The sequence below is a fragment of the Ictidomys tridecemlineatus genome, chromosome 13 (genome assembly GCF_052094955.1).
Source record: "Ictidomys tridecemlineatus isolate mIctTri1 chromosome 13, mIctTri1.hap1, whole genome shotgun sequence".
Taxonomy (NCBI): domain Eukaryota; kingdom Metazoa; phylum Chordata; class Mammalia; order Rodentia; family Sciuridae; genus Ictidomys; species Ictidomys tridecemlineatus.
The window spans coordinates 16,533,602-16,559,100 of NC_135489.1; the positions used below are offsets into that span (position 1 = coordinate 16,533,602).

The 25,499-nt window shown below is 45.6% G+C and overlaps 2 protein-coding genes across 6 annotated transcripts in view; one reads left to right on the forward strand and one right to left on the reverse strand.

Annotated features, from left to right (window-relative positions):
- Alpk2 (alpha kinase 2) overlaps window positions 1-2,607 on the forward strand; it is a 76,285-nt gene extending 73,678 nt beyond the window's left edge. The window contains exon 10 of the mRNA XM_005323027.5: window positions 1,731-2,607. Within this exon, the coding sequence (XP_005323084.2) occupies window positions 1,731-1,938 (208 nt within the window). The 3' untranslated portion in view covers window positions 1,939-2,607. The remainder of the gene's footprint in view (window positions 1-1,730) is intronic.
- An 11,082-nt stretch (window positions 2,608-13,689) lies between these two features.
- On the reverse strand, window positions 13,690-25,180 carry LOC120885411 (uncharacterized). Of its 5 annotated transcripts, XR_013429541.1 has the most exons (5): window positions 25,044-25,180; window positions 22,059-22,288; window positions 20,253-21,236; window positions 19,378-19,447; window positions 13,690-14,076 (listed from the first exon to the last, which is right to left on the reverse strand). XR_013429541.1 is itself a non-coding variant. In XM_078029960.1 (3 exons), exons 1-3 carry the CDS (start codon window positions 25,107-25,109, stop codon window positions 21,185-21,187), a joined length of 348 nt encoding a protein of 115 aa, XP_077886086.1. In that variant the 5' UTR covers window positions 25,110-25,180; the 3' UTR covers window positions 13,690-21,184. The 5 variants fall into 5 exon arrangements, 1 of the variants encoding a protein (XP_077886086.1); XR_013429540.1 differs by having other exon boundaries at window positions 13,690-20,369; window positions 20,471-21,236; XR_013429538.1 differs by having other exon boundaries at window positions 13,690-19,447.
- Between the last annotated feature and the right edge of the window lie 319 nt (window positions 25,181-25,499).

The window sequence follows — 25,499 nt, forward strand, 5'->3', positions numbered from 1 at the left end:
GATAAATACAAGGAGTGGTGTAGATGGGTCATACGGTGGTTTCATTCTTAGTCTTTGGAGAAGTCTCTTTATTGATTTCCACAGAGGTTGTACTAATTTTCAATCCCACCAACAGTGTAAAGGTGTTCCTTTTTCTCTACATCCTCTCCAGCATTTATTATTGTCTGTGTTCTTGATGGCTGCCCTTCTAAATGGAGTGAGATGAAATCTCAGTGTAGGTTTGACTTTCATTTCCCTAATTGTTGAACATTTTTTCATATATCTGTTGGCCATTTGGATGTCTTCTTTTGAGAAGTGCCTGTTGAGTTCCCATTTAATTGCTTATTTGCCTTTTTGGTGTTAAGTTTTTTGAGATCTTTATATATTCTTGATATTAATTACCTATCAGAAGAGTAGCTAGCAAAGATTTTTCTCCCATTCTATAGGCTCCCTCTTCACATTCTTAATTGTTTCCTCTGCTGTGTAGAAGCCTTTTAATTTGATGCCCTCCCATTTGTTCATTCCCTGAGCTTTGGGGTCTTGTTGAGGCAGGCGTTGAGCTGGGTGGTTTGTATGGATTCTCTCACTTCATCCTCTCGACAACCCTACGGGCTAGGTGTTACTATTTTTTCCATTTTAAAGATGAGAGACAAGACAGCAGGAGAACATTGGAAAAACTCTTTGAACAGCCACCCTGGAGTTTGTTTTTAGACCATCCTCTGTGTGTGGAGTTGCCCTGGATCGGGTGTTGGTGGCATACCAGGGAGGAGAGGGGGCTGGCCTCTGTTCTGCCCTCGTGGGTTTGCAGTGTGGGGAGGGAGAGACATCAAGCAACTCCTCCTCTGACAAGGTCAGATTGTGCATGTCAGTGTGCTGTGAGGTGGAGGTGCTCCCTTTGGAGATCCTGCAGCTGGGAATGTGACTTGGTTTTGAGGTCAGGAAGGCTTGCTAGAGGAAGCAGAATAAGTGGAGGACTGAAGACAGGAAGGAAAGAGAAGGGAGCAGGGCCATCCCTTGCAGAGGCAATGGTCTGGGCAGAGACTCTTGGGAGATACCAGCGTGGTTACTTCCAAGACTGAGAGGAGGTCAGGGGTGGGGAGAAGTGGCCAGCCAGGGGCACTGCAGGCAGGGTTGGAGCTTTGACTTCATCTTAACAGAAGTGGAGTTTTAAGCAGGGTAACGGCATGACTCACGTGTTGTAGAGGTCACTCTGGTGGCCGTGTGCAGAATGTATCAATGGACAGGGGCCAAGTGAATGCAAGATGGGCCATGCAGGTGTATGAACAGACTTCTTCTAAGTGTTTATTTATGGGTGATGCACAATGAAGTACCAATTCCTTTGGCATTCAAGGGAGCTCATCTGTGGTGAGAGGGAAGACCATTTCAGGAAGGTGCCAGTCTTGGGCGAGGGTATGGCTGGTGTGCACATTCACTCTGGTTCAGCCATGTTCTGCTCTAAGGGAGTGTTCCTGGAGTCAGTGCATGTGGAACACAGGGATTTTCTGGTGGCTGGCAGGGAGACATGCATGGTCACTTTCCAGCTACAAAACAAGCAGCGATACTCTGCTACCCTTAGAAATTCTGTCAAGAGCCCTGGAGGTCTAAGCTTTCAACCAGCTTTCCTGATGGATCTTGTGAATCTGCAGGTGGAGAGGGAGACTTGGGGACCTGGGAACTTGTCCAAAATTTCCTTTCTAAACTGGTGAAGTGCCCTGTTTTAAAATCCATTTCCTTTCCCCACAAATTTACAGGTACAAAGGATTTAAAGGCAACTGTTCCATGACCTTCATCGATCAGTTTAAAGCACTACACCAGTGTAACAAGTACTGCAAAATGCTGGGGTTGAAATCCCTTCAAAACAACACCCAGAAACCCAAGAGGCCAAGCATCGGGAAAAGCAAAGTTCAGACAGCGGTGAAGAAGCCAGAGCCCGGGACCCCAGCAGAAAAGAAAACCTAGCACTCCTCAGTAGCAGGGGCCTCCAGCCAGCAGCACACGGGCTTGGGAGTGAAAATCACCCACACAGGAGACTCCTTGCAGAGTGTGTGGCCGTTCTTACTCCCACCAGACTCTGCCCCAAGATGCTTCTATACTGGTCAACTGCTGTCTGCCGAAATGATTTAGGGACAGATTTGTGACCAGACTCGTGGAGAGACTACATCAGTCGTCAGCGTCAAAGGCAGTCCGCTCTCTGCACACACAGCGTTGGCACCAACTTGGTGTCACGTACCTCTTTGTCTATTTGCACGTGGTTTTGTTGTCAAAGACTTGGTGCTGAGCAGGGTCCGTTCCTAGCCCCAATGCCTCCCGTCCCTGCCCTAATCGGGGTTTCCAGACATATCTAGCTGTGATGGGAACAGAATCATGAATGTCAAGTTGCTGCACCAGTGTCTACCATGCTGCTGCTGCTGCTGTGGGTGGTGGCTTCTGGAACACAAGGCCACTTCCCACCCTTGTTCACACAGCCCCAGTGACAATTTTCTGTTTTGACAAATTCATGTTTAAACAAAAAGCGTAAGCTGCATATGTCATCCTAGACACTTGTTCTTTGGAATTTGTGCCGTATTTCACATTCCCCCAGGACTTAGTCATTTAGTCATTTCCGAATAGATTTGCTGGAGCACAAAATATTCGTGTCTGTGTTTTCCCTTGTTCTTACATTGCAATTTAGGTTCCGTCACTTTCTACTCGGCTCCTTAACTGTGGTCTCCCTAAACCCGGACTGACCCACAGCGTGTTGCAGGGGAATGCAGGTGCTGATGCTGGCCTGAGCTCACAGGGATCCTGCCCTCCCTGACTGCACGGGTCTCCTTCCCTATGTATCCCTATATAACATTCTGGGAAAAGCAAAAACTGGAGGGGAACATGTGTGCAGTCCACTTACAGGGGCAGTTGGCCTTTACTAGAGAACTCTCGACTTCTTTAGCTTTAAAATACTTTCCTCAAGCTAGGGATTTTGTTAAAAAAGACAGCATAGTTGATATTTTTGTTTAAAGAGGAATTTGAGCCAGCTCAGTGGTGCATGCTTGTAATCCCAGTGGCTGGGAAGGCTGAGACAGGAGGATCATGAGTTCAAAGCCAGCCTCAGCAAAAGCGAGGCACTTAGCAACTCAGCGAGACCTTATCTCTAAATAAAATATAAAATAGAGCTGAGGATGTGGCTCAGTGGTTGAGTGCCACTGAGTTTAATCCCTAGTACCAAAAAAAGGAATTTAAAGAAGAAACACTTGTCAGTTATAGTTCATATTTTTTTCAGAAAATTTACTCATTTCCAGCTTTTCTATGAAGTGACCTTTTGCCTGCTATGCCCATAAAAATCGTATGGATGCATTTAACAGTAGAGTTCTAGAAAATTCCTTAATAGTAAACAAAAATAGCATGTTTCAGTTCTCTATCCATCCATCCATTTATCCCCTGCCTATCATCTACCAATTATCTATCTATATATGTATAACTAGAGCCTTCTTGACAGACCAGACAGTTTTTGGTAATAATTTGTAGTTCTATGTTTAAAAAATAAAATCAGCACAAGTGTCTTTTAAAAGTATGGGAAGGTATTAAATGAAGAGCAAAGTCACCCTGGCACCCTCCTCCCCCAGCTGGCTTTGAATCCTGACTTGGAGGGGACAGTTGGGGGGAAAGGATTTTCTGCTTCCAGATTTTGAGCATTTGCAGTCAGTGCACGGTGTGCTTCTCCTGGATCTGGATGTCCCTGCTCCTTTCACAGATGCATAGATTTTTTTTTCAAAGTGCCTGTATTGTTGACCATAATCTGATTTCATCTGTTTACAGACATTTGGAGGCCCAGAGACAGAAGGGGCTCTGCAGTGGGATTCGTCCCAGCCAAAGCTCTTGGGGATGGTCCTGGGTAGCTGTGTGACCATCTGTCTGCCACCCAAGCCCTTATGTCCTGAAACAAAGTTCTGTTTCCTTACACAGTGAACAGGGTGAGCATGGAATGGGCTCTCCTACACTAAAGATGGGGTTCCAGGGCCTCGTGAATGTCCATCTCCCACTGTGGTGGTTTTGGTTCAGTTTGCAACCCATCTGGTTTTAGTGGATTCTCCCACTGGTCTCCAAAAGTGTGCAGCGTTAGAAAGACTCCAAATACAATGCCTCCTCAGCCCAGCCCTGAGCTAGGAGGGCACAGTGAGTCCAGCTGGGGATTTTGTACCTTCTGATGCCTGCAGGGTGGTCACATACGTACATGTCTCAGTTTCCTGATGGGCCTGACAATGCAGCTCTGTGATGGGCAGATCACAAAAAGGAATGAAAGATTCATGAAAATGGGCCTGTGTTTTCAATGGCAGGTTTGTCACTAATTAGAATGGCAGGCACACGATGACTTCTTGCCAGTAGGCATGGTGTTCTGGAGAGGTCTAGCATTGGATGTGTGCAGGGCTGGCTTGTATTAATATTTCATGGTATCTCATTGTCCCAGCCCTTCCCAGCCGTGCTTCTGACAAGCCTCATAAAAGCAAAGGGTTTCTACAGAGTCGTATTAAAAAGAATGCCCAAATAAGTAACCATTATTTTCTAATTACAAAGCACTCTCCTTTCTAAATATACATCCTGCTTTGTGTGTGTTGGGCTTGTGTTCAACTGGAGGCAGATGGGAGGGGCTTGCACCAGCCCGGTGCCCGCTTGTTTTCTCTGTGTACGTTCTGCTCTGCTGGACCATGTGTGCCAAATGGAACAGAGCAGCCTTTCTCTGCCATTTAGATCTGCAGATGCCACTTGGGCTTAACTAGTTTAAAAAAAAAATTTAAAGAGACATAAAACCCTTTTCTGTATCCCAATACATGATTTAGTTTCCACCTCTTTGCCAAAATCCAGGCAGATCTGAAATCACTGAGAGTCTCCTTGTTCCGAGGTGATTTTTAAAAAATGAAAACCAAGACAGAAGCCAATTTCATCCATAGGATTTTGTGGGCCCAGACTTCAATTTTATGATGTGATAAGCAAATATTTATAGGTATTAATTGTGTCAATTGGTCAAATTTTTTAAATTTTGCTTTTCATGAGAGGCCCAAATAGTCTTGGGTAGATTAAATCATCTCAGAGACTTTTTTTTCCCACATCAAGAAAAGCCAGTGTTTTGGGGCTGGGGTTGTGGCTCATTGGTGGAGTGCTTGCCTCGCATGTGTAAGACACTGGGTTCAATTCTCAGCACCACATATAAATAAATGAATAAAGGTTCATTAACAACTAAAAAAATTATTTAAAAAAAAGAAAAGCCAGTGTTTCAACTTTTTATTTTTATTTTTGGTACTGTGTATTGAACCCAGGGGCACTTATCTCTGAGCCACATCCCCAGCCCTTTTTTATATTTTATTTAGAGACAGGGTCTTGCTGAGTTGCTTAAGGCCTTGCTAAGTTGCTGAGGCTGACCTTGAACTCACAGACTCCTGCCTTGGCCTCCCAAGCTACTGGGATTACAGGCATGCACCACCACACCCAGCAGTCTTTTGGCTTTCTGTTTCATGGCCCAGAAGTATCAGAAGCAATTCTGCTAGGGAGATCCCTCCTCCATCCCCCTCCATCCCTTTATCTCCCCTCTGATGATACCTGCATGGAATGGCAGGTAGTGGCTTGTGGTTTTGCTGTTGTGCGCCATCTCCAGGACTGTTTCTACTGCAGGAACAAAGTGCCACCACTCTTAGGAGACTTAGCAACTGAAATTTATGGTCTCAGTTGGGGGCTGAAGTCCTGGATAGAGGTGTGAGGGGACTCTTCTCTAGGCCTGTCTCCTGGTCTCTGTAGTCTTGTGGCCAGTGGTAGCTTAACTTGTCCTCACATGTGTTCTCCCTGCATCTGTCCCAATTTCCCATTCTATGTGGACCCCAGCCATATTGGATTAGGGTCCACCTTAACGACCTCAGCCTAACGTGGCAAAAGAGCATCTCTTCAAATAATGTTGTATTCTGAGGTACTCGGGGGGAGGCAATTCAATCCTCATCTTTTGCCTCTACATGCACTTCCAGCCAGTCTGTTCAGGCTCAGGTGTAGGTGGGAGTAAGTAGAGATGGTGTCTGCCAATCCCTTCATTGACCCTCTTTCCTGGCCTCGTGGTGGTCCTGAAGTTCCTGTTGTAGAGTTTTGGGGAAATCTCTCTTCTCTCTGCATTGCTGTAGCACACCTGCCCCACAGGCCAGCGCCTGGGCCAACACCCAGGCTGCCTTCTCCCTGTCCAGCCCTCCTGCAGAGTGACCTCAAGGGTCTCATGGAAAAATCTGTCCCGAGAGCTCTCTGCCAATAAAACTGTACCACCATCTTGCAGTCAATTCCCTGTCAGTAATAAGAGGCTGCTTTCGTTCTTAGAGTCTCCAGTGGCTTTCTGTCTCCCTCAGAGAGAAAGCCTAGCTTCCGACACAGGTCAAGGGGACCCTCCACGATCTCCCAGATACCTCCCACCTCGTCTCACTGATGCTTCGCTCAGCGCCAGCAACACTGGCCTTCACGCTCTCTTTTGAGCTTCCCAGCCTCGGCCGTGGGAGGTCTTTGCGTTTTCTGTTCCCTCTGGAATGTGCCTCTCAAATGTCTGCTCATAGGTCACTTTCTCAGCCAGTTCTTCCTGACCATCCTATTTAAGATTGCAAGCCCCTCCCCCGACTCCTCTTCTTTGTTTTGTGCCCTGTCATCGCCATGGGACATAACAAGCTTTTTTTTTTTTTTTAATTGTCTATCTCCTCCATACCACAACGGCATTTCTCTGCAAGCAAGATTTTTTTTTCTTCTTGTTTTATTCACTACTGCATCTCAATATTTAGAAGATGCCCGGCACATAGAAGACCCTTTGATATCCATTTTTCACCCATCTGTGCATGTTACCCCACCCATGCTGGTGTTCTCAGATGGAGAAGTTTGGCCTCCTCCCTTAGGAAAATGCGATGAAAATCTAGCTTCCCTGGATCCTTGGCACAGGATTATTAGACCGAAAACCTTCCTAAAGCAGGAGGGCAGCCTGAGCAATGAGACTCCAGGCCCTTCTAACACTAAACTGCTACGTGAGTTTAGAGAGTAACAATCTCTCTGAATCCCAATTGCCCCATCTGAAAAATGGGTATGTCATGATACCTATCTTGTAGGAATGTGAAAATTAATTCATGTACAGAAGAAAACTGACTTAGGGTGGCATTCCATAAATATGAATCATTATTATAACTACAAAACTTTGTATTTTTAAAATGTTTTAAAAATATTTTTTAGTTATAAATGGACACAATACCTTTATTTTATTGATTTATTTTTAAATCAAACCCAGGGCCTCGTGCATGTAAGGCAAGTGCTTTACCACTGAGCTACAACCCCCAGACCTTGTGTTTTTTAGAGAAGACCTACATGTAGAAATATCTATACTTCATTCATAATAGAGAAATGAGTTTCATAAATCATTTTACTATTCACTGGAGGAAACAGTACAATAAAACATCACTGAAAAATGATTTACAACTGTAAATTAACTGTATTTTTCACTATTGTTGTTATTTAAGAAAGTGAGAAGAAATTATGCAATGTATGGTTTATGTAATAATTTTTGTTTAAGGTTCAGTTTTCAAAAGTCCTCAGCCCACCCTGTAGAGGCCCTCTGTCAGCCCACCCCAGGGTTCTGGGCAATTGAGGTTTTGACTGTTATGCCACCGTCTTTCAAAAACTTACTTTGAAGCATCAAGTCTCTTGTTGCCTAAAACTGGTCCAGGAATTGCTGGTTGCAGACAGGTGCTGCTCTGATCCATAGGCTTTCCCGCTTCCTGTTCCTCTGTCATCTTCCATCTTTCTGAAAGTGATGAATTTTGAATAGAGCATCAGCAGAGGTGAGGGACCAGCAGAGAGAAGAAAGAAAGGGGGCCCATTAGGGGAGCTTCTCAGGTGATCCCTCAGGAAGGAATTCTCAAAAGCAAGGACACAGAGGTGTTCCACCAGGAAGGAAGGAGGAGTAGGCTAGGGTTGGCTCCAGGTAGCCTTTGCTGGCTGGCCAGGGATCTTGGCCCCTTTATGTGGGCTTCATGGGTGCTGGGGCCTGAGCTGTGGACATGGGCTGAGCTGCTGGAACCTGGAGGTGCTTGCCTTGTGGCAATCGGAGGGAGGAGCAGAGACTGGGGCCCCTTATCACCTGAGGCATCTCTGAGCCAGCAAGGCACCATCTCCAGGGGGGCTCAGAAGCACATCAGGGGAGCTAGAGCGACCCAATGCCATGGACTGAAGTTTGGATTTACCCAAGTTCATTTGCTGAGATCCTAACCCCCACGATCATGGTATTAGGAGGTGGAGCCTTTGGGAGATGATTAGGACCTAAGGGTGGAGCCCTCGTGCATGGGATTAGGGCCTCATAAAAGAGGCTCCAGAGAGACCCCTTGTATTTTCCACCACGTGAGCTTACATTGAGAAGACACCATCTACAAATCAGGACATTGCTGCCTCCATCTTGGACTTCCAGCCATAGACTTGTGTTTATAAGCCACCTAGTCCAGGATGTTTTGTTATAGCAGCCTGAGTGAACTGAGACACCCAGAGACAGAGGGAAGAAGAACAATGTGGAAAGCAAACTAGGCAGATCCATTTCAGCATCTAGAAACTTCTTTTTTGAGGCAGTTCCTACATTGACTGAGGGTGCAATGCGGGGGAAGTGGGGTGGCTGGTGGTAGGAAAGCCTTTGCAGTTCCGGTCAGGCAGATGGATTTTCAAGAGTAGGAACCAAATGTTTGCAAGTAGCCCCAGATATTTCTCAGAATCAACAGACATCAGAAAATTTGTCCCTCAGTAATTAGTTCACTTGGTACTGCCATGGCTTCCCCAGAGATGGTCTTGATTTATCACAGTTTATGTATTTATATGTCCTTCTAAAGGTGCCTCATGATATGGTCTTGAAGATCAATACAACTTTTACTGTTGTCTCCATGTCTGAGTTACAGGAAACCAATAAATCAAACCAATCCTTCACTGCCCCAGATGGAGGATTTAAATTAGATGTGGTCCTGGGCCCATAAATCATCTCCTCCCCCTCTGCCTCCCAGGGACAGGATCGAGATGAGGGAGAAGCATTCTCTGGGCCCCTTGCCCACATAGGAAGATACAGATGATCCCACTTAGCCCTGTCTTCCTGTCCCCTGTCTTGGCTGCCCCACCTCCTAGAGTCCAAATTCCCCGTACACTCATTTATGTAGCAGAGGGAGCCCCCAAAGCCTGATGGAGCAAAAGCCTCTGCTGTCAAGTCCTGTTTTAAATATCCTGGGGGAAGCAGAGGGCTGCCTGCCTAGAAAGATCCTCCCGGTGGGTGAGAATTTTGAGGTTCCACTTGCCCTCCTATCTGGGGACTCTGGGCATTATCTTTGATTCTTAGGTCAGTATTTCCTGGAGAACAATTTTTAAAAGGCAAATAGGACATTTTCCTTTGAATACTGGACAAATCCCCTTAGTTTTTGCCATTTATTTATCTATTTCTAGAAATGCCTTCTCTGGGCTCTCTCTAGATCTCTACTTGATTCCTCAGCCCATTAAGCCAGACTTCTTCAATCTTGGCTGGGCACTGGAATACTGGGGGCTTCAGAAAATACTCCTGTGAGGTCGCACCCCAGGGCTTCGGACTGAAGTGGTGGTGGGGGGGGGAACTTGAGCATTTGGGGTTTTGAGCTGACTTTTCCTCGCTTTGGTGATAGGACATGATGCAGCAGCAACTAGGGGACTGGCCCAGGTAGAGGGCTGGCTTATGTCTGAGTGGCATGTGGCTATGGACAAAGCACACAGGAGTACCATCCCAATTGCCATCAGCCTTTTACTGAGGTATGGTGGCATAAGTGGCCAGTATCACACACCCAAGGACATCTCTGAATGCTTATCTTTGGCCACGTCACCAAAGAAGCACACCACACCCTGAATCCTGGGAGAAAAAAAAACAAGCATGTATTTGCAAAATGTTCCAGGGCAGAAGCCCATACTCAAGCTTATTTTCCTTTTCAGATTCCAAGGGTGAAGCAGACCACTGGGCTTTTTTCCCACCCAGGAGGAGGGCAGGGTGGCCAGGATGGGCCTGTGAACAGGTGTCTCACTGGTGAACTTCTCTTTGATTTTGAAGACCTAAGCTTCAGCCACAACTCAGACTCCCTTGCTGCTAAGAGTAGTCAGATATCACAGTTCTCTACAGTGATATCAAACCGGAGGGTTTGGGTAGGGCCTCCCGAGGAAGAGGATAGGGCTAGGCAGGGCCATCCTTTTGTTTACTTTTTTGGTTTTCCTTTAAGTGTTTCCTTTTGGGGAGATGAGTGTGTTGTGGCCACCAGGAGCAGATTAGATGGACATCCGGAAGGAAACCTCATTGCTGAGGACACTGTATCTGCTGTCTAAGGCTCTCTACCTCCATTATTTTTTTTTTAAATCATAGCGGGGGGGAGGGGAGGGAGAGGGGGGAGCAGGGGGGGCGGGGCGGGAAGAAAGATCCATTTTTCCAGGCACCATAGAGCAGGCCTGTAATACCAGCGGCTCGGGAGGCTGAGGCAGGAGGAGTGCAAATTCAAAACCAGCCTCAACAACTTAGCAAACCTCTAAGTAACTTAGTGAGACCCTGCGCCGCAGAAATCAATCCCTGATACCAAGGGGGAAAAAGATCCTTTTATCTAAATCACTTGTCACTTGGTACGCACCTTTACCTCTGATGTACATGTTTAAGACCAAAGTTCTCCAAGCCATTCAAAGCACAGCACCTCACCTCCTTTTACTGCAGTGCTCCACCCTTGCACCAGCTTCGGGGCGTTCTTAGTGTGCTGTAGCGCTCACGTCTGGGTCCCTCGCAGGGTCTTAGGGGGCGTGGCCGGGGCGTGGCCTTTCTAGCTCCAGGCGAGTTCTAAGCATGCGGCCAGCGCTGAGGACACGCACACTTTTCCCTTCCAAAGCGGAGTAATTGGTGGATTGATCGGCTCAGTCACTCTCAATAAACACTAAAGAGAACCACAGTAAACCAGGTTTCAAATCTGAGCCTGCAGCCGAATCCCGGAAGGTTGTTCAAACGCAGGGTGCTGCCCTGGCAGAGTTTCTGATTTCAGGGGTCTGTGGTTTGCCAGATGATTTGCACTTCTACCGAGCTCCCAGGTGATGCTGGTACTGCTGGTCAGGAGCGCAGCGGTTGCGGGTGAAGTGTGTTTTCTTTAGTCCCCAGCCTCCTTCTCTGTGCCTGTTGCCTGCCCTCCCCACCGCTGGCGCCCCAGTAGGTCTTGGATTTGCTTTACTCTTCCCCTCTATGGAAAGGCGAACACAAAGATTGTTACAGCTAAGGGAATTTCAGGCAGTGGCACCCAGAAGCTCATGCGGGGCTTTCCCCTCCTCTTCCATCTGAATACCTCCCCCTGGTCTTCCAAGCCTGCACTCAGATGCCACCTCTCCAGGAGTCCTCCTTTGAGTCCCCAAGTGTATGTCCTTAAAGAGCCCCCTCTTTGCATTTGGGTACAATCTTCTAGTTTCCTGAAGACAGGGATAGATTTTATCTCTGTGTGTCTATCATGAGCACTCAGTAGGAATTTTCCTGCATGAAGGAAAGAAGGTGGCTTCAGGCAGGTTGGGCCTCTGCTCAAGGCAGGGTGAACCTGAGCCGGTCCAGCTGAAGTCAGTGCAGGCAGAGTGCCTGGTGTGTCGCTTCTTTGCTAGGTTGCCTTGGGACCTAATGACTTCCCTGCCAAGGTCAAACTGCCTGCCGCCTGTTACCCCTCTTCCTGAAGACCCTTCCTGTCACATGCTTAGGTCTCCTCCCTTTTTATATTCACCAACTTGAATCCACGGTTTCAGAAATTGACAGAAAGGAGGCACCAATGAGAGTAGGAAGAACGCAGGCAAGGCAAGGCACAGAGAGCAGAAAGCACCCCACAGACTAGACCCTGTGGACACAGGACTGTTGTCGCTTAAATTCAGAACTCCTTGGCCTTCTGAGGTTTGAGGACTCTTATGGATTAGCTGACAGCTCTGGATCCTCACCCCAGAAAAATGCATCTATGCATAAAATGTCATTGCCAGTTTCAGGGGGTTGAAGAAATCACCCTGAGTCCACCTCTGGATGGACTGCATCCCTAGGAAGAGAGAAGGGGCAGCATTTCGGGCTGGTATCTGGTATGGGATACACAGGGTAGATTTCAGAGGATCAAAGACTAGATGTTTGATAGGAAACAAGGCCAGTAGGTGACCGAGACAGCCAGTTCCATAATTGTAACAGGATGAACATTGGTAAAATGAAATACTGATTAGCAATAATACAAGCCATTGAGTAGGTACATAATCCTGGAGACATAAAAAAATTATTGACTTCACCAGCCATTCATTTATTCAGTAAATATTTGCTGCCAACCCATCACACGATTATCTCTGTTCTCTGAACTGGAAATACAGTCAGGTCCCTGTCCTCATAGGTCTGATCTGTTAGCATGGACACAGAATATAAACATACTAACAAGCGATAGGAGGTACAGGGTGCTATGATGATGGGGAAGCCTCTAAAAAGGCCACTTGGAGCCCCTAGGCATAGTGGCATATACCTGTAATCCCAGCAGCTCGAGAGGCTGAGGCAGGAGGATTGCAAGTTCAAAGCCAGCCTCAGCAACTTATTGAGGTTCTAAGCAACTTAGTGAGATCCTGTCTCAAAATAAAAAAGTAAAAAAGAGGGGATGGTTCAGTGGTTGAATGTCCCTGAGTTCAATCGCTGGTCCAGGAAAAAAAAAAAAGATAACTTTGAATTGATACATAAATGAAGAAGTATAGCATATATTTATCTAGGGTCAATTGTCCAGATAAAAGGAACAGCAATTGTAAAGGTCCTGAGGCAAGAGGGCACTTAGCATGGGTGGCAACAAGAAGATGGGTGTGGTGGAAAGTAAGGTGCAGATGAAAGGAGGGGAGGTCTTGGATCTTATTTCCAATGGGATGGGAAGCCATAGAAGGATTTTGAGCAGCAGAGTGACACAATCTTGTTTAAGTTTTAAAATGAATCAACTTACAACGGGGAAAATAAAGAAGCTCCATCCACATGCTCCTGAAGTTGTATTGTATAGTTGTGTTGTCTTGCCTTATCTGATGCCCTGTCTATTATTATATATCACTTGTCAGTATGTTTATATAGATATCTAAAACCTTCTTGGTTTTCTTTTTCCATTTTTTTTTTTAGTTGTAGAGGAACACACAATATCTTTGTTTATTAACTTGTTTTTTATGTGGTGCTGAGGATCGAACCAGTGCCTCACACATGCTAGGCAAGCGCTCTGCTACTGAGCCACAACCCCAGCCCCTTCTTGGTCTTCTTGATCAAGTATCAGCAACCTTTTTCTGTCAAGGACCAGAGAACAAATGTTTTAAACTTCACTGGACTATGTGGTCTTTGTCATAACTACTCAACCACCCAGATGACAAATCTTCCTAGTCTGCCTGAGACTGATAAGTTTTCCAAGACCTGAGACTATCAGTGCTAAACTTAAATAATCTGGGCAGACAGGGACCACTGGTAACTTCCAATAAAACATTATTTATTGACCTTCCAGTTGCAGCTGCATACAAAGACTTGGAGATTATCTCCCACTTACGTGAATGTACCAGCTACTGTATTTCCAGTCCCTCTCACTGAGCACTAACTGTGCCTGAGATTTTTCACATAAAATCTGGTGGAATGAGATTTCATATTCGACTTATAAAATATTCTTGAATTTTCACACACATCTCCCTTGCAATTGAATTTCATACAAATTTCGCATATCATGAAGTATTCTTTTATTATTTTTCAACTTTTAAAAAGTGTAATGACAATGCTTAGTTCATACAAAAGCAGATAGCAGGCCAGATTAGGCCTGCAGGCTCTCAGTCCCCAGTCCCCAGTCTCAGTGATCCCATCAGAGAAGGCATGACCACTAGAGATGATGTTCACCATGCCTGTCCTCCTTGTGCGTTCTTTCTCTGTCCTGACGCCAGGAACTTGCAGCAGTCTCTGTCCATTCTCCATCTTTCCCTCGCCTGTCATGTTCCTGCCACACCAATGTGCTTCCAGTTCCTTGGCTGGTCAAAGTCCATCCCATTCAAAAACTCCCATGTGCTATTTCCTTTGCCTGAGACGTCTTCCCCTGCCTTTCTTTCCACCTGGAGAAATACAGTGCCTTGCACATAATAGATCCTTAAAAATACTGCCCTAAGAATGAGTTACTTGAGATAACCAAAGGAAAAAGAATTGCTTCTTGCAAATAAAATATCTTACACTTTGGGGTGGTGATGTGGTGTGTCCTAAAGGACACATAGCTGTCCTTTTCTGTCTCTCCCAATCCAGCATTCTAATTGCTGAGCAAGAGACCTACTCTGAGATATATAGTTGGCTCCTGCAGAGACATGGGAGAGACTAGAAAAATCTCAGACACAGTTGTCAGTGAGAGAGACTAGAAATACAGTAGCTGGCGCCTCCAAGTATGTGGGAGACAATCTCTGACGTCTTCGTACCCAGCTGCAATGTGAAGCCAAGCAGAGAAGCAGGGCAAGATGTGCTACAGGGAAGACAAGCAACCCTAAGAAATGGGAAGGACTTTAATTAGCTCTTTACTGGGCTAAATGTGCCAGGAAAATGAAAAGGAAGAAACTAGTCATGTAGGTAGAACAAAATTAGTTCTTGTCTGTTGTATTTAATGGGTCAACAGATATTCAATAGAACAGTCACTTCCACTCTCTTCCCTCTCTGCCCCAAGCCTTTGAAAATGTACTTTACAAAAATTAAAGCCGGATTTCGTGGTCAGGGGAAGGCCTAATGCAATCCCTGTGGAATACTTAAGAGCAAACCTGAAATCCTTTAGACCCACAGCTGCTGTGACGGGCAGAGGCATAGCCTACCACTAGGGGGCAGTGTCCCAAGCAAAGTGCGGCCTAGGCTAGGCCCATGTCAGAGCTCTAGCCCTGGTTTTCCTGGTTCAAAAGAAGTTCTAGTTGAATAAGACTTTAAAGGCATTTTACCTAGGTCTTTTTAGAAATTGAAATTCTCCACGTGCAATAACACACACACATTTGCTAAGTAGAGCAATGTGCTTCTTTTAATTAAAGCTGATCTCTTTTTGTGGGTGTTTGGCTGCATTTTGAGAGGGGAAAATCCCCTTCAAATAAATTTCAGGTTCACAGTTCAATTGTTCTCTGGAGAGAAATGGCGGGCAATGCTTTGGGAACTTGAAGGTAACCCGGCCTCTTGCCAAGGTGGAAACCTCTCTTTCCTGACTTGCCGAGATCACAATGTTGACTTTCACTCGGTGGCTGCCAGAAGTACCAGAAGCATTGGAGCACTTGGCTCTTTTGCTCATTCACACCTTGGTCACCTACTACAGGGTTTCCTTCCTTAAGCCCGGAGACGCCCCTGCCTATTTTAGAGCCCCTACAGCTCCACGAAGCCATTACTCATGGCCTGTCTGAGTCCTTTGCTAGATTGGGTGATCATCTCATCTTTGAATTCTCAGTGACCAGTGACTCTGTAAGGTCTGGCACCTTGTGGGAACCTGTGGTTGAACTTGGTTGAATGAATGAGTGCGTCAGTCAGCGCCAGAGTTTGTGTCCTTGTCCTTGCCTCCTGTGCACTGTGGTTAAATACTCTAAGTGCATAAATTTGTGTCACATAAATCTTTTTTCAGATCACATGTGATACTGTTTTCTAAATTAAGATGTCATGTGCCCAGGTCCTTCAGAATCTCCAGGGGAAGCTATATTTCTGTGAGCTTTTTTTTTTGTGTGTGTACTATGGACCCTTTCCTTTTCCTTTGGAAAGCTTGGAAAGAAATTTGGATATTAAAGAGAGGACGGTGGATACCCCATCCCTCCACTCCCACACAGGCCCTGAGAGCACTCTCGTGGCCCTGGACCAGCAGCTTCATTGAGCCTGTCCTGAGGGAGAAGCAGCTGAGGGGCAGTGCAGTGTTCATTGGGATCTTGGAGTAGGCATTTTGTGACTATGGACGAGGCAGCACTGGGAGGGAACAGCCCGGGGACCTGGCTTGGTTCCTACATTATCAGCCCCGTCCCCAATATGAACAGCCAGCTCACATCCTCGCCAGCTCCTGTGGGAAATTAAAGTTCTTCACACACATAACTGAAAAGCATCCGGAGCCACCCTCTAACCTCCAGCAGATCCTGGGCTCCTCATTAGGTTGTCAAGGGGCAGAATAAAAGCAGCAAGACCACGTTACAGCATTGCCACCCCAAATAAAGGCATGCCCTTCCCTGTGACCTGGTGGCATTGAATCCACCAAAATAAACAATAGTAACAAAAGAGATCATGACATTCAAGGATCAGGGTTTCCTCATCCGGAGGGAAATGAAGGGCCTAATCCAAGTGTCTCAGCCTTCTGTGTCTCTGTGCTGGCACCTTGGGACCAGTGAAGCACAGGTGTGTTCAGGCATTTATTCAACTCCCAGATGGAGAGCAGCTCAGGTAAAGGACCCAGTCCCATTCCTTTTTGCACCCTGAAGCCCTGCACAATACCAGGCTCAGAGCAGCCACCCAACAGGTCTACTTAGTGAATGGATTATGATGCCAGAGACAGAGATCATAAACATGGACCCAGTCAGTGAATTCTAGAATATCCTAGTTTCAATTTCCTCATTAGAACAAAAAGTAAACTGGTTTCCAGTTCTAGAATACTATTATCTTCTCTGAGAATTGGAATCATGCTAAGCAAAATGAGCCAATCCCCCAAACCAAAGGCTGAATGTTCTCTCTGGTATGCAGATGCTGACTCACAATGGGCGGGTTGAGGGGAGTAGAAGTTCACCAGATTGGACAGGAGGGAGTGGTGGGGGGAAGGCAAGAGGTTGGGAATGGGAAAGACTATAACTTTCCTGTGTTCATATATGAATACACGACCAGTATAACTCCACATCACGTACAACCACAAGAATGGGACGTTCTACTCCATGTCCTGTATAACTAAAAAGAACAACAATATAAAAAAAGATAAAACTCCATTTTTTTTTTCCATTCTATCAAGTTACGAATACTGCAAACTACTGAAACCATTTTTTTAAACTGGGTTCATTTTTTAAAACTGAAAATATTTCTGATACTTAAATAAAGATAATACTGTGAAAAAAAATTATGCAAGTGGAGAATTTTATAGGTTTAAAAAAAAAAAGAGTTCAGAAGTATGTGTGGATGAACCACTGACATATGGTAACTGCCACGTAATTTCACAGAACCTCCCCTGGCGCTGGATGAAAAGTAGGGCAGGCCCTAAGTGGAAATTGTCATGTTCAAGGAACACATTGTGCTAAGATGAAATGACTCTTAGGGCCTTACCAGCATGATCCACAAAGCAAAGGCAGACTCAAGTGGTCTGTCTCCTGGAGAGGAAAACAAGTCACCGAGGCTGCCTATGCTCTGCCGCCCCCTTTCCGGTGTGAATGTAAGGCGTGCCCAAGTACGTGGACTTTTTCATCTGACAAATTTGGAGTCAATAAGTGACCCCAGGAATACTTTATTGGAAATGACTGGCTGGAAATCTCTGGGGCAGGGGAGAAGATGAAAGCTGGTCTGGACAGGATGCTCTATCGTCACAGATTTGGAGCAGCAGGATTTTTGTAAAATGTGTCTTTAAAGTGTGGATGTGGAACTTTGGCTTTCTATGTATGTTCCTTAGAGATCTACAGAAAGAACAGGCCTCCAAAGGTGAATGCAGAACTAACCCAGGCAGCCACTGTAATAAGACAGCAAAGGAGCCAAGCTAGTAGAAAAGAAAGTTTGTCCTTCTCTTCTTCCCAGTTCATATCCATCAGAGCAAAGTCTCAGGATGAGTGGAGGGAAGAGGAGTCAATAGGGCCAAGTGCTCACATTGTCCTCAAACCTGGGAACAATTTGGAGACTGAAAAGTCAGAAGCCTTCAGGGGTGTCTCAGTTGGCCAAGTCACTGAGATGTCTCTGCTCCTTCCTGACCTCAAACCACCGCATAGATGTTCCTTCTCTTTCCTCACGTTTTTCCATGACAGTGTTGGGCTTTCCCTGAATTAGGAACCCTCGAAAGGAAAGACTGTCACATGACACATCCCTCTCTTATTTAGGGTTTTCCCTCAGAGTCTGTTGACCAAGCAGGTGGGGGGTGGAGGATATCGATCCAACAGTGGTGTGATTGACCTGGTTTCTACACAGACTCAGCCATGAAGCTTGAGGTTTTGTGGAATAACCAGGTCAAGGAAGGCTACACATAAAGCTCCTAACTTTAGATGTAAGAGCCCCATGTTGAGTTGTGGTTGCATGACCAGATGGTTCCGGAGCATCCGGAGTCTCTGCCCTCTGTGGGAGGGAACCACAACTTGCCTTCTTTTCCCAGTGTTGTATAGATCAAATCAAACAGTGTGCATGAGAGTAACTTTCCTGCAATAGTAAAGCCCTCTAACAATGCTCAGTCAATTCGTAGTCTCTCCAGAAAACACACTCATACAAAGGAAAGTGTGTTAATTATTTCATGGGGGCGAGGGTCTGGGTCTCTTTTTGACAGTGTGGGCTGCATTTTTGTGGTGCTTTCTAGCAGGGAACTTGGAATCAACTTGCTCATTGGGTTTCATAGTAAATGCAATTGGAATCATTAGAAGATCCCAAACAGAATGTGAGCCAGTGAATGTCTATCATCTCTGGAAATAATGTCAGGCATATTTAATTCAAAAGTTTCTCCCGGGTCTAGGAAAGTGCTGGGCATGTGGAAGTCACTCTATACATATTTATTTGATAAATAAATGGTTGATTGAGTGAATGAATTTGTTTCTGATGGTTGATCCAATCCTGAAAATTTGATTAAACAGACTAGTTCATGTAGCCAAGTCACAGGAGGGAGGCCTTAGCCACATAGAGAAACTGCTCCTTACTCCGGATGCTTCTCAGAAAGAGAATGTGTTCCCAACCAGACCACCCAGTTGGGCCAACTCTTTCAGAAGCTGCAGGGCTTTAACATGTTCAGGTTTTCCGTGGCCACTAACATTACTGTTTATATGTAATTTTCTGATGGTAATTCATCAAAACTTAAAGAAGGACCCTGCGTACAATTTGCAATCAGCCTGGTAATTGGTTAAAATCAGTAGAAATCAAATATATTCTAGAATTTCTGAAAGGTTATTTAAGCCACGTACAAATTTATTATAAGGGTTTTTTAATGATGAAAAGGAGTCATTTACTTTAACACCCCTGTGCCTGTGGTTTGCATAACCAGATTTAACACAATTTCAGTTTTGTGCACCTCACACTTCCCAAACTATTCACTCAACTCAACAAGCATGGGTTGAATGATTACCAGGTACCTAACTTGGTGCTGGGTACACTGGGGGACTCTAATCTTTTCATTAACCCAGGAAAATAAGAAAATTCATCACTATGGTGATATTATGATATTTTGGGGTTTTGCCCTCAGTTCCTGGCTCATAATTTTGACCTACCTTGTCTCATGGCAAGTCATTAAAACCTCTTCATTCCAGGGCGTCCTGCTCCATGCTCACAGGAGGAGTTCTGCACACAGAGGCCAAGAAGAATTGGAACAGACAACCTTGCTAGGTTTCCCACCCAGTCTTGGCAAAAGAGCATCCCCTTTTTATCCAGTCACATTTTGACACGTTTGCCCATGCTTCACTCATACCTATGCAATAAAGTCTCTATAAAAACTCCAAAAGGCCAGGCCAGTGGTGCACACCTGTAATCCCAGCAACTTGAGAAGCTGAGGCAGGAGGATTGGGAGTTCAAACCCAGCCTCAGCAACTTAGTGAGGCCCTAAGCAACTTACTGAGACCCTGTCTCTGAAAAAACAAAAGGGGTCAGGGGATGAAGCTTGGTGTTTAAGTGCCCCTGGATTCAATCCTTAGTACCAAAATGAACAAATACAAAATAGTGTTTGGAGAGTTTCCAGGTAGCTGAGCACGAGGAGGTTCCTGGAGGATGACACTCTTTGGAGAGGGCACAGAGGCTCACTCATTCATACCTTGCGTTGTGCATCTTTCCCTCTATGTCCTTTATAGTCCCCTTTATGACAACTTAACAAATGTAAGTAAGCATTTCCCTGAGTCTGTGAGCCACTCAAGCAAATTAGTCGAACCCAAGGAGACTGTTGTTGGGACCTCTAATTTAAGCCCGTAGCTCAGAAGCACAAGGGAAAATGACCTAGGGCTTGCGATTGGCATCTGAAGTGGAGGGAAGGGGCTGTCTTGGGGACTGAGCCCCCGCTCTGTGGATTCTGGTGCTGTCTCCAGGTAGTCAGTGTCAGAACTGCAGTGGATTAGAGGACACCCAGTTGGTGTCACCTGCAGAATTAATTGCTTACTTGCTAGTGGGAAGAAATCCCCACACATCTGGTGCCAGAAGCCATCTGTACTGTGAGAAGACAGAGGAGAAACCAAGTCTGAGCTGGTTTTTCTTCCTCCATCATCAGAATCACCATCTATTTAACAAGGGCGGGGGAGAGGCAGCGTTCAGACACACACATGAGCCCAAGAGCACCAGACTTTATTCAGAAATTGGGAGCCCTGCTATACGACAAACCTTCTTTCCCAGACTGAACAGATGCCCAGACACTTATGGAGCGGAAGGATTGCCTAACAGTAGCTATTTAGTGTGATAATGGCGTTTGATAGTTTGGACACAAACACCATTGTCACACTCCACAGCTCTGCTAAGGAGAATCTGTCGCTTCGTCCCCACCTTCCACCACGGTCACTGCCGGCCATCAGGAATCCTCGCCAGCTCCATACAGGTGACCTGAGCAGAGGAAAGAGGCATCGTGGGTGTCCGTCAAGTTCAGCCACAGGGAGAGAGAAGGACTCGCGGAGGGAAGGGTTGTGTTCTGTGAGAGGAGAGGTAATAAAGGGTTCCTCTGCCGGTGTGCGTTCCTACCACCCAGAAAAGGCCTCCCACAGACAGGAGCAAAGACCCCCCCTTTGGAAGTGGATGGCAAATCTATTTTCATCAGTTTTCTAAGAGGACTGAGAGAAAGAATCCCCAGAGGGAGCAGATTTTAGAACACAAATACTTAGCAGAAGACCACATTATAAATGGGAATAACACTGGATGAATGGGTCCTCCCCAAAGCTCATCTGACCATATCTCCCAGTCCATCATCCGTAAATGGGATCAAAGCTGCCATCTAAGAAAATTAGGATGGCTTTTTTTGGATGGCGATATAGCACTTCGCCGTGAGCTCCTCTCCGTGGCTTCTGTTGGCTGGGGAGGCAGCCTGCTGGGCTCAGACTTTAAACCTTATTCACCACCATCATTTTCCACGACGGTGGTGGGTGGCAGCTGGGGGCCGCTAAACAAGGGGAAAAGACGGAGGAAGAGGGAAAGAGTCAAGTTTTGGTTAATAATACTCATTTTGTAGCAAGGGAGCTCTGTGAATAAATCCCTTCTGGATTCACTCAGATTTTCTGTTAAAAATGGTTTCCAACTATTATGTGAACCCCTGCCCACACTAGAGAATGAAAGGAAATAAACACATTTTACCTAATCTTTCATTTTCCCCAAATGCTGGGAGAAGGGACAGCTGAGGGTGGGCTATTTCCCCCCTCCCCCAGGATAACTGAGTGGTTAACATTTGACCAGAGCCTTGCTTTAACCATGAAACTGGCCTGGACTGAGCAATGGAAAAATGAACTTTTCTGTGTTTTTCGGTAAAAATGCCCCTGATCCCCAGGCAGACTGTGAAATCACCCTCTTCAAGCACACCGTGATTGCCACCCAGCTTCCATGGGGCTGGAGTGCTGATCCCCACCTATTTTTTCTGTTTTCCTCTCTCCTTTTTGAAGATTTACTTATGTTCCACTACATGATTGACTTCCTTCCGTTCCGGTCTGTGGCCCCAGCTTGACTTCCCAGGACACTGTCACTTGCGAGGTGGCAGGAAAGTGCCAGCTGACCCACCTCTCTTGCACCTCTCTTCCCCATGCGGTCGGCTCCACTTGACTCAGACAATGGATGCAAACCCTGGAGTTCTAACTGGCCCCGTCCCTGCCACAGGCCTTAGCACTTCATGTGATGGACTGAGTGTCCTTCCCTTTCCTTGCTACTCTTCCTAACAAGTCCACCAGCTCATTCTACTCTGTCAGCTGGAGGAATTTAGAACAGAAATCTCCACCTCCAGGTCACACCGGGGATGTTGCTGCCCTCACAACGCAGCTCTAGGAATCTCAGCTCAATTGGGAAGAGGCGAGGAGAAGCCAAGCGTTCATTAGTGGAAAGGGTCCTGCCAGGACATCCCCAGAGAAGGCCACACTGGATCAGGGCTCGGCCACTCCTCACGCCATTGGTGCATTGCCTGAGCTCACTGCTCCATGAGAGTTCTGTTTGCTCCAGGCTTTGGATAATCTGCAAATGGAAAAGAAAGGAAAAATAAACAAGGGAGGAAGAGAAAAGAAGAGGAAGTTAATGTATTGCAGTTAAAGCCTCAGCCAAATTCCTCCACTCTATTTCTCTGGTCCATAAATCCATGTCATGGAAAAAGTAAAAAATTTGTAGAAAAAATTTACCCCCAAAGTTGTCCATAGTGACTTTGTTTATAGCAGTAAAAACAACCTAAATGACTAACTAACTATAGGAGAAGGGCTATGTATTTCTGATACATCATGGTTATTTAATTGATGTTGTAGAAAAATGGTTGTTGACTTGGAAAGAAACTCAAGATTTGTTATTGAATAAAGAAGTAATTTACAAAGCAACATACACGGCATGAGCCCCTTGCTGTGAAAAGTGTATATACCCTGAAGCAAAAACATCAAATGTTAATCGCAGCTACCTTCGGGTAGAAGAATTATGGTTACACGTCTCTGCATTTATTAATTTTTGCAATTTATGTACTACTTTTGTAATGAGAAAAATAATTATAATTTTAAATTTGTTCTGGGAGAAGAATTGAACCCAGGGGTGCTCTACCACTGGCTACATCCCCAGCCCCTTTTATTTTTCATTTTGAGTCAGAGTCTTGCTACGGTGCCTAGGCTGGCCTAGCACTTTCTACCCTCCTGCCTCAGCCTCCCAAGTATCTGGGATTATAGATGTGTTCCACGGGACCTGCTTAGATTTTTTAAAACGTTAAGTCTTTTTTTTTTTTCCCCCTTCTGGATTCCCTAATAAAAATTTCTTCTTGCCAAATTCTTTTCTGGTATTTAGAAGCTGTGATCCTCCTTACTTAAATACCCTAGTCTGCCACAAACATGAAATGTTGGTGCTGCTGAGAGAGGGTCCTCAGGTTAATGCCAGGGGCTACTCTTGTTCATATATATGTATATGCATATATATGCACATATATACATATATATATTCACACAGTCTCTTATTCTGCAGATTAAATAGTTATATTTCAAATTTAACAATTGAACTTAAAGTATACTGGGTAATATCCAATAGAGGGGCTAGGAAATAGCTCAGTGGCAGAATGCTTGCCTAACATTGCACAAAGCCTTGGGCTCAAGTCCCAACACACACACACACACACACACACACACACACACACACACACACTCACACACAGTTCATAAGATGGTTGGGAAATAATAACACCTGTTTTTTCCTGTGGGGAAATATAATGCTTACGGAAAAGATGTTGTATATCAACCAGGGTGACTTATTCAAATGCCAACAGAGTTGTCCACAGCTTAGCTAAGGTCCTGCTGGATCTCAGTGTCTCAAGGCCTCTGATCTCATCCTATGAATCGCCCACTGTCTCTCTGAGTGCCTTACTTCCTGAGATCTCCTTCAGGGGGGTGGAGTGTGAGGCTATTGAAACTAAAGCTGTTCCTAATGGCTGTCTAGGAAACTAAGTGAGACTGAATCTGTAGGCATTTCTAGCTGCTGTGGTCAATTCTCAACGCAGTTTTCCCTTTGAACTGTGAGTATGAGAAACAAGCAAGACTTGGTTTCAGCAAAATTGTCACCTGTAAGTATCTGTGCACACCAAACCTCCCAGCAAGACACATTAGACTCACAAGTGCCAGAAATGCTGCAGAGCTTCTATTCTTTCTCAGGTCAGATTTCCGCTTATCTGTGCTTCAGTATTTTATTCCTGGGAGCTAAGACTATTCAAAGGCCAACCCCACAGGGACAAGAAGAGAGTGCTTTAGGGGCTGTGAATTGCCTCCTTCCTGCAAAACTTATTAGTATCACCAAAAAAAAAAAAAAGACTTCTTTAAAAAAAAATACATGGAGATGCACTTTTATTCCAAACCCACATTTACTGTCATATGAAATAGATGTGTTAAATGCATTGATCTGATTTTTTTTTAGGCTGTTATAGTCTAGGTGAAGACAAAGGAAGTCAGTATCATATTTCTGAGTCATGTCATTTTAAAAGCACGTGGAACTTTTAAAATAGAAGGTTCTTGACAACAGGGGGCAAAGCAGCATCTTCTCTTAGAAACCCAGGTAGAAGAAAAAAAAAAAAACAGGAAAATCTGGAAAGTTCCTTCTTCATGCATCTATTATGTGTTTACCACCAACCAAGGCTGGAGAGCAAATCGCTAGGTAAATTCTCCACCAAGTTGTGGACTCTTTTAAAAACAGTGGCTGAGGCTTGGGGACCAGTTTTATTTCTGTACAGGTGGCCAGCTATTTCTAGAGCCATTGAGGAAACAGTACAAGTTAGACAGACACAAAAGAAGCAGCTCCAATACCCGTACTTTAGATGTACAAGAACAATGCACAGTGGTTTTTGCCTGTGTGCTTGCCCTAAAGCACAGGAAAGGAAAGGATTCCTGGTCAAATAAACCCAAGTCACTCACACAGGTGGAATTCTGATTGAAGCCCTTGGTGTTATCGATAAATCAGATTCTTGTAATGTGGGAATTACCTGAGTGCTGTCACTCCAGGGCAGAAATGGAAGTTCACATTGCCTCTGGCCCTCCACTTATCCCTAGCCTCACCCTTCCTCTCCACAGAACTGAGAAGAATCTTCCATAAAGTCTCCAGTTTCCCCCAGGTTTTCTGAAGAAAGTGAAGAAGAGTCATGCAGAAAGTTCAAACATCGTGTGTTCGACACTTGGGGAGGCTCAGGTGATGTGTGGGTCTTTAAACACCTGAGTTAGCAGCTCACTGTCATTCCACTAAGCCCCTGGAGGGAGGCACTTACCTCATTTTGTGCTGGTCTTCTCAACCCCGGGGCCACTCCTCTGGCCAGCAGGATGGTTGGGTCCATGTTCCCTATATCTGCCGGCTGCGCAGGAGGCAGCTGTGGGCGAGAGCCCTGAGCTTCTGTGGCTTTTAGGCCTTTCCCCTCTCCCTTTATGGGATTCAGGGCTTAAAAGTAAACAGTTCTTTCTCTTTCTGATAAGTCACATTAAATGATCGATTGTGGGGGAAGGGAGGGCATGACCTTAGTCCACTAAGTCAGCATCACCTTTGGTCAAACACTGCCAGCAGGCAGGCAGGCATGGAGGCCCAAGGGGTAGAGTAGGCAGCTGCACCGGCACAGCTCATGTCCCCCTTAGAAACCTTCCCTAACTTTGTTTAGTTCTCTCCTCCCAGGACGACCCCAGTGCACTACCCTGTCTTCCCCTCAGGCTTCTAGAAGCAGAAAAGCCACCCA

Bases quoted from the DNA above. Each gene is read 5' to 3' on its own strand.
- LOC120885411 (XM_078029960.1), bottom strand. From the start codon at position 25,109: ATGGACCCAACCATCCTGCTGGCCAGAGGAGTGGCCCCGGGGTTGAGA. The intron at 22,289-25,043 runs GTAAGTGCCTCC...TTCCATTTGCAG, and splicing joins GAAGACCAGCACAAAATGAG to ATTATCCAAAGCCTGGAGCA. The intron at 21,237-22,058 runs GTGGAGATTTCT...CCCCTTGTTTAG, and splicing joins ATCCCCGGTGTGACCTGGAG to CGGCCCCCAGCTGCCACCCA.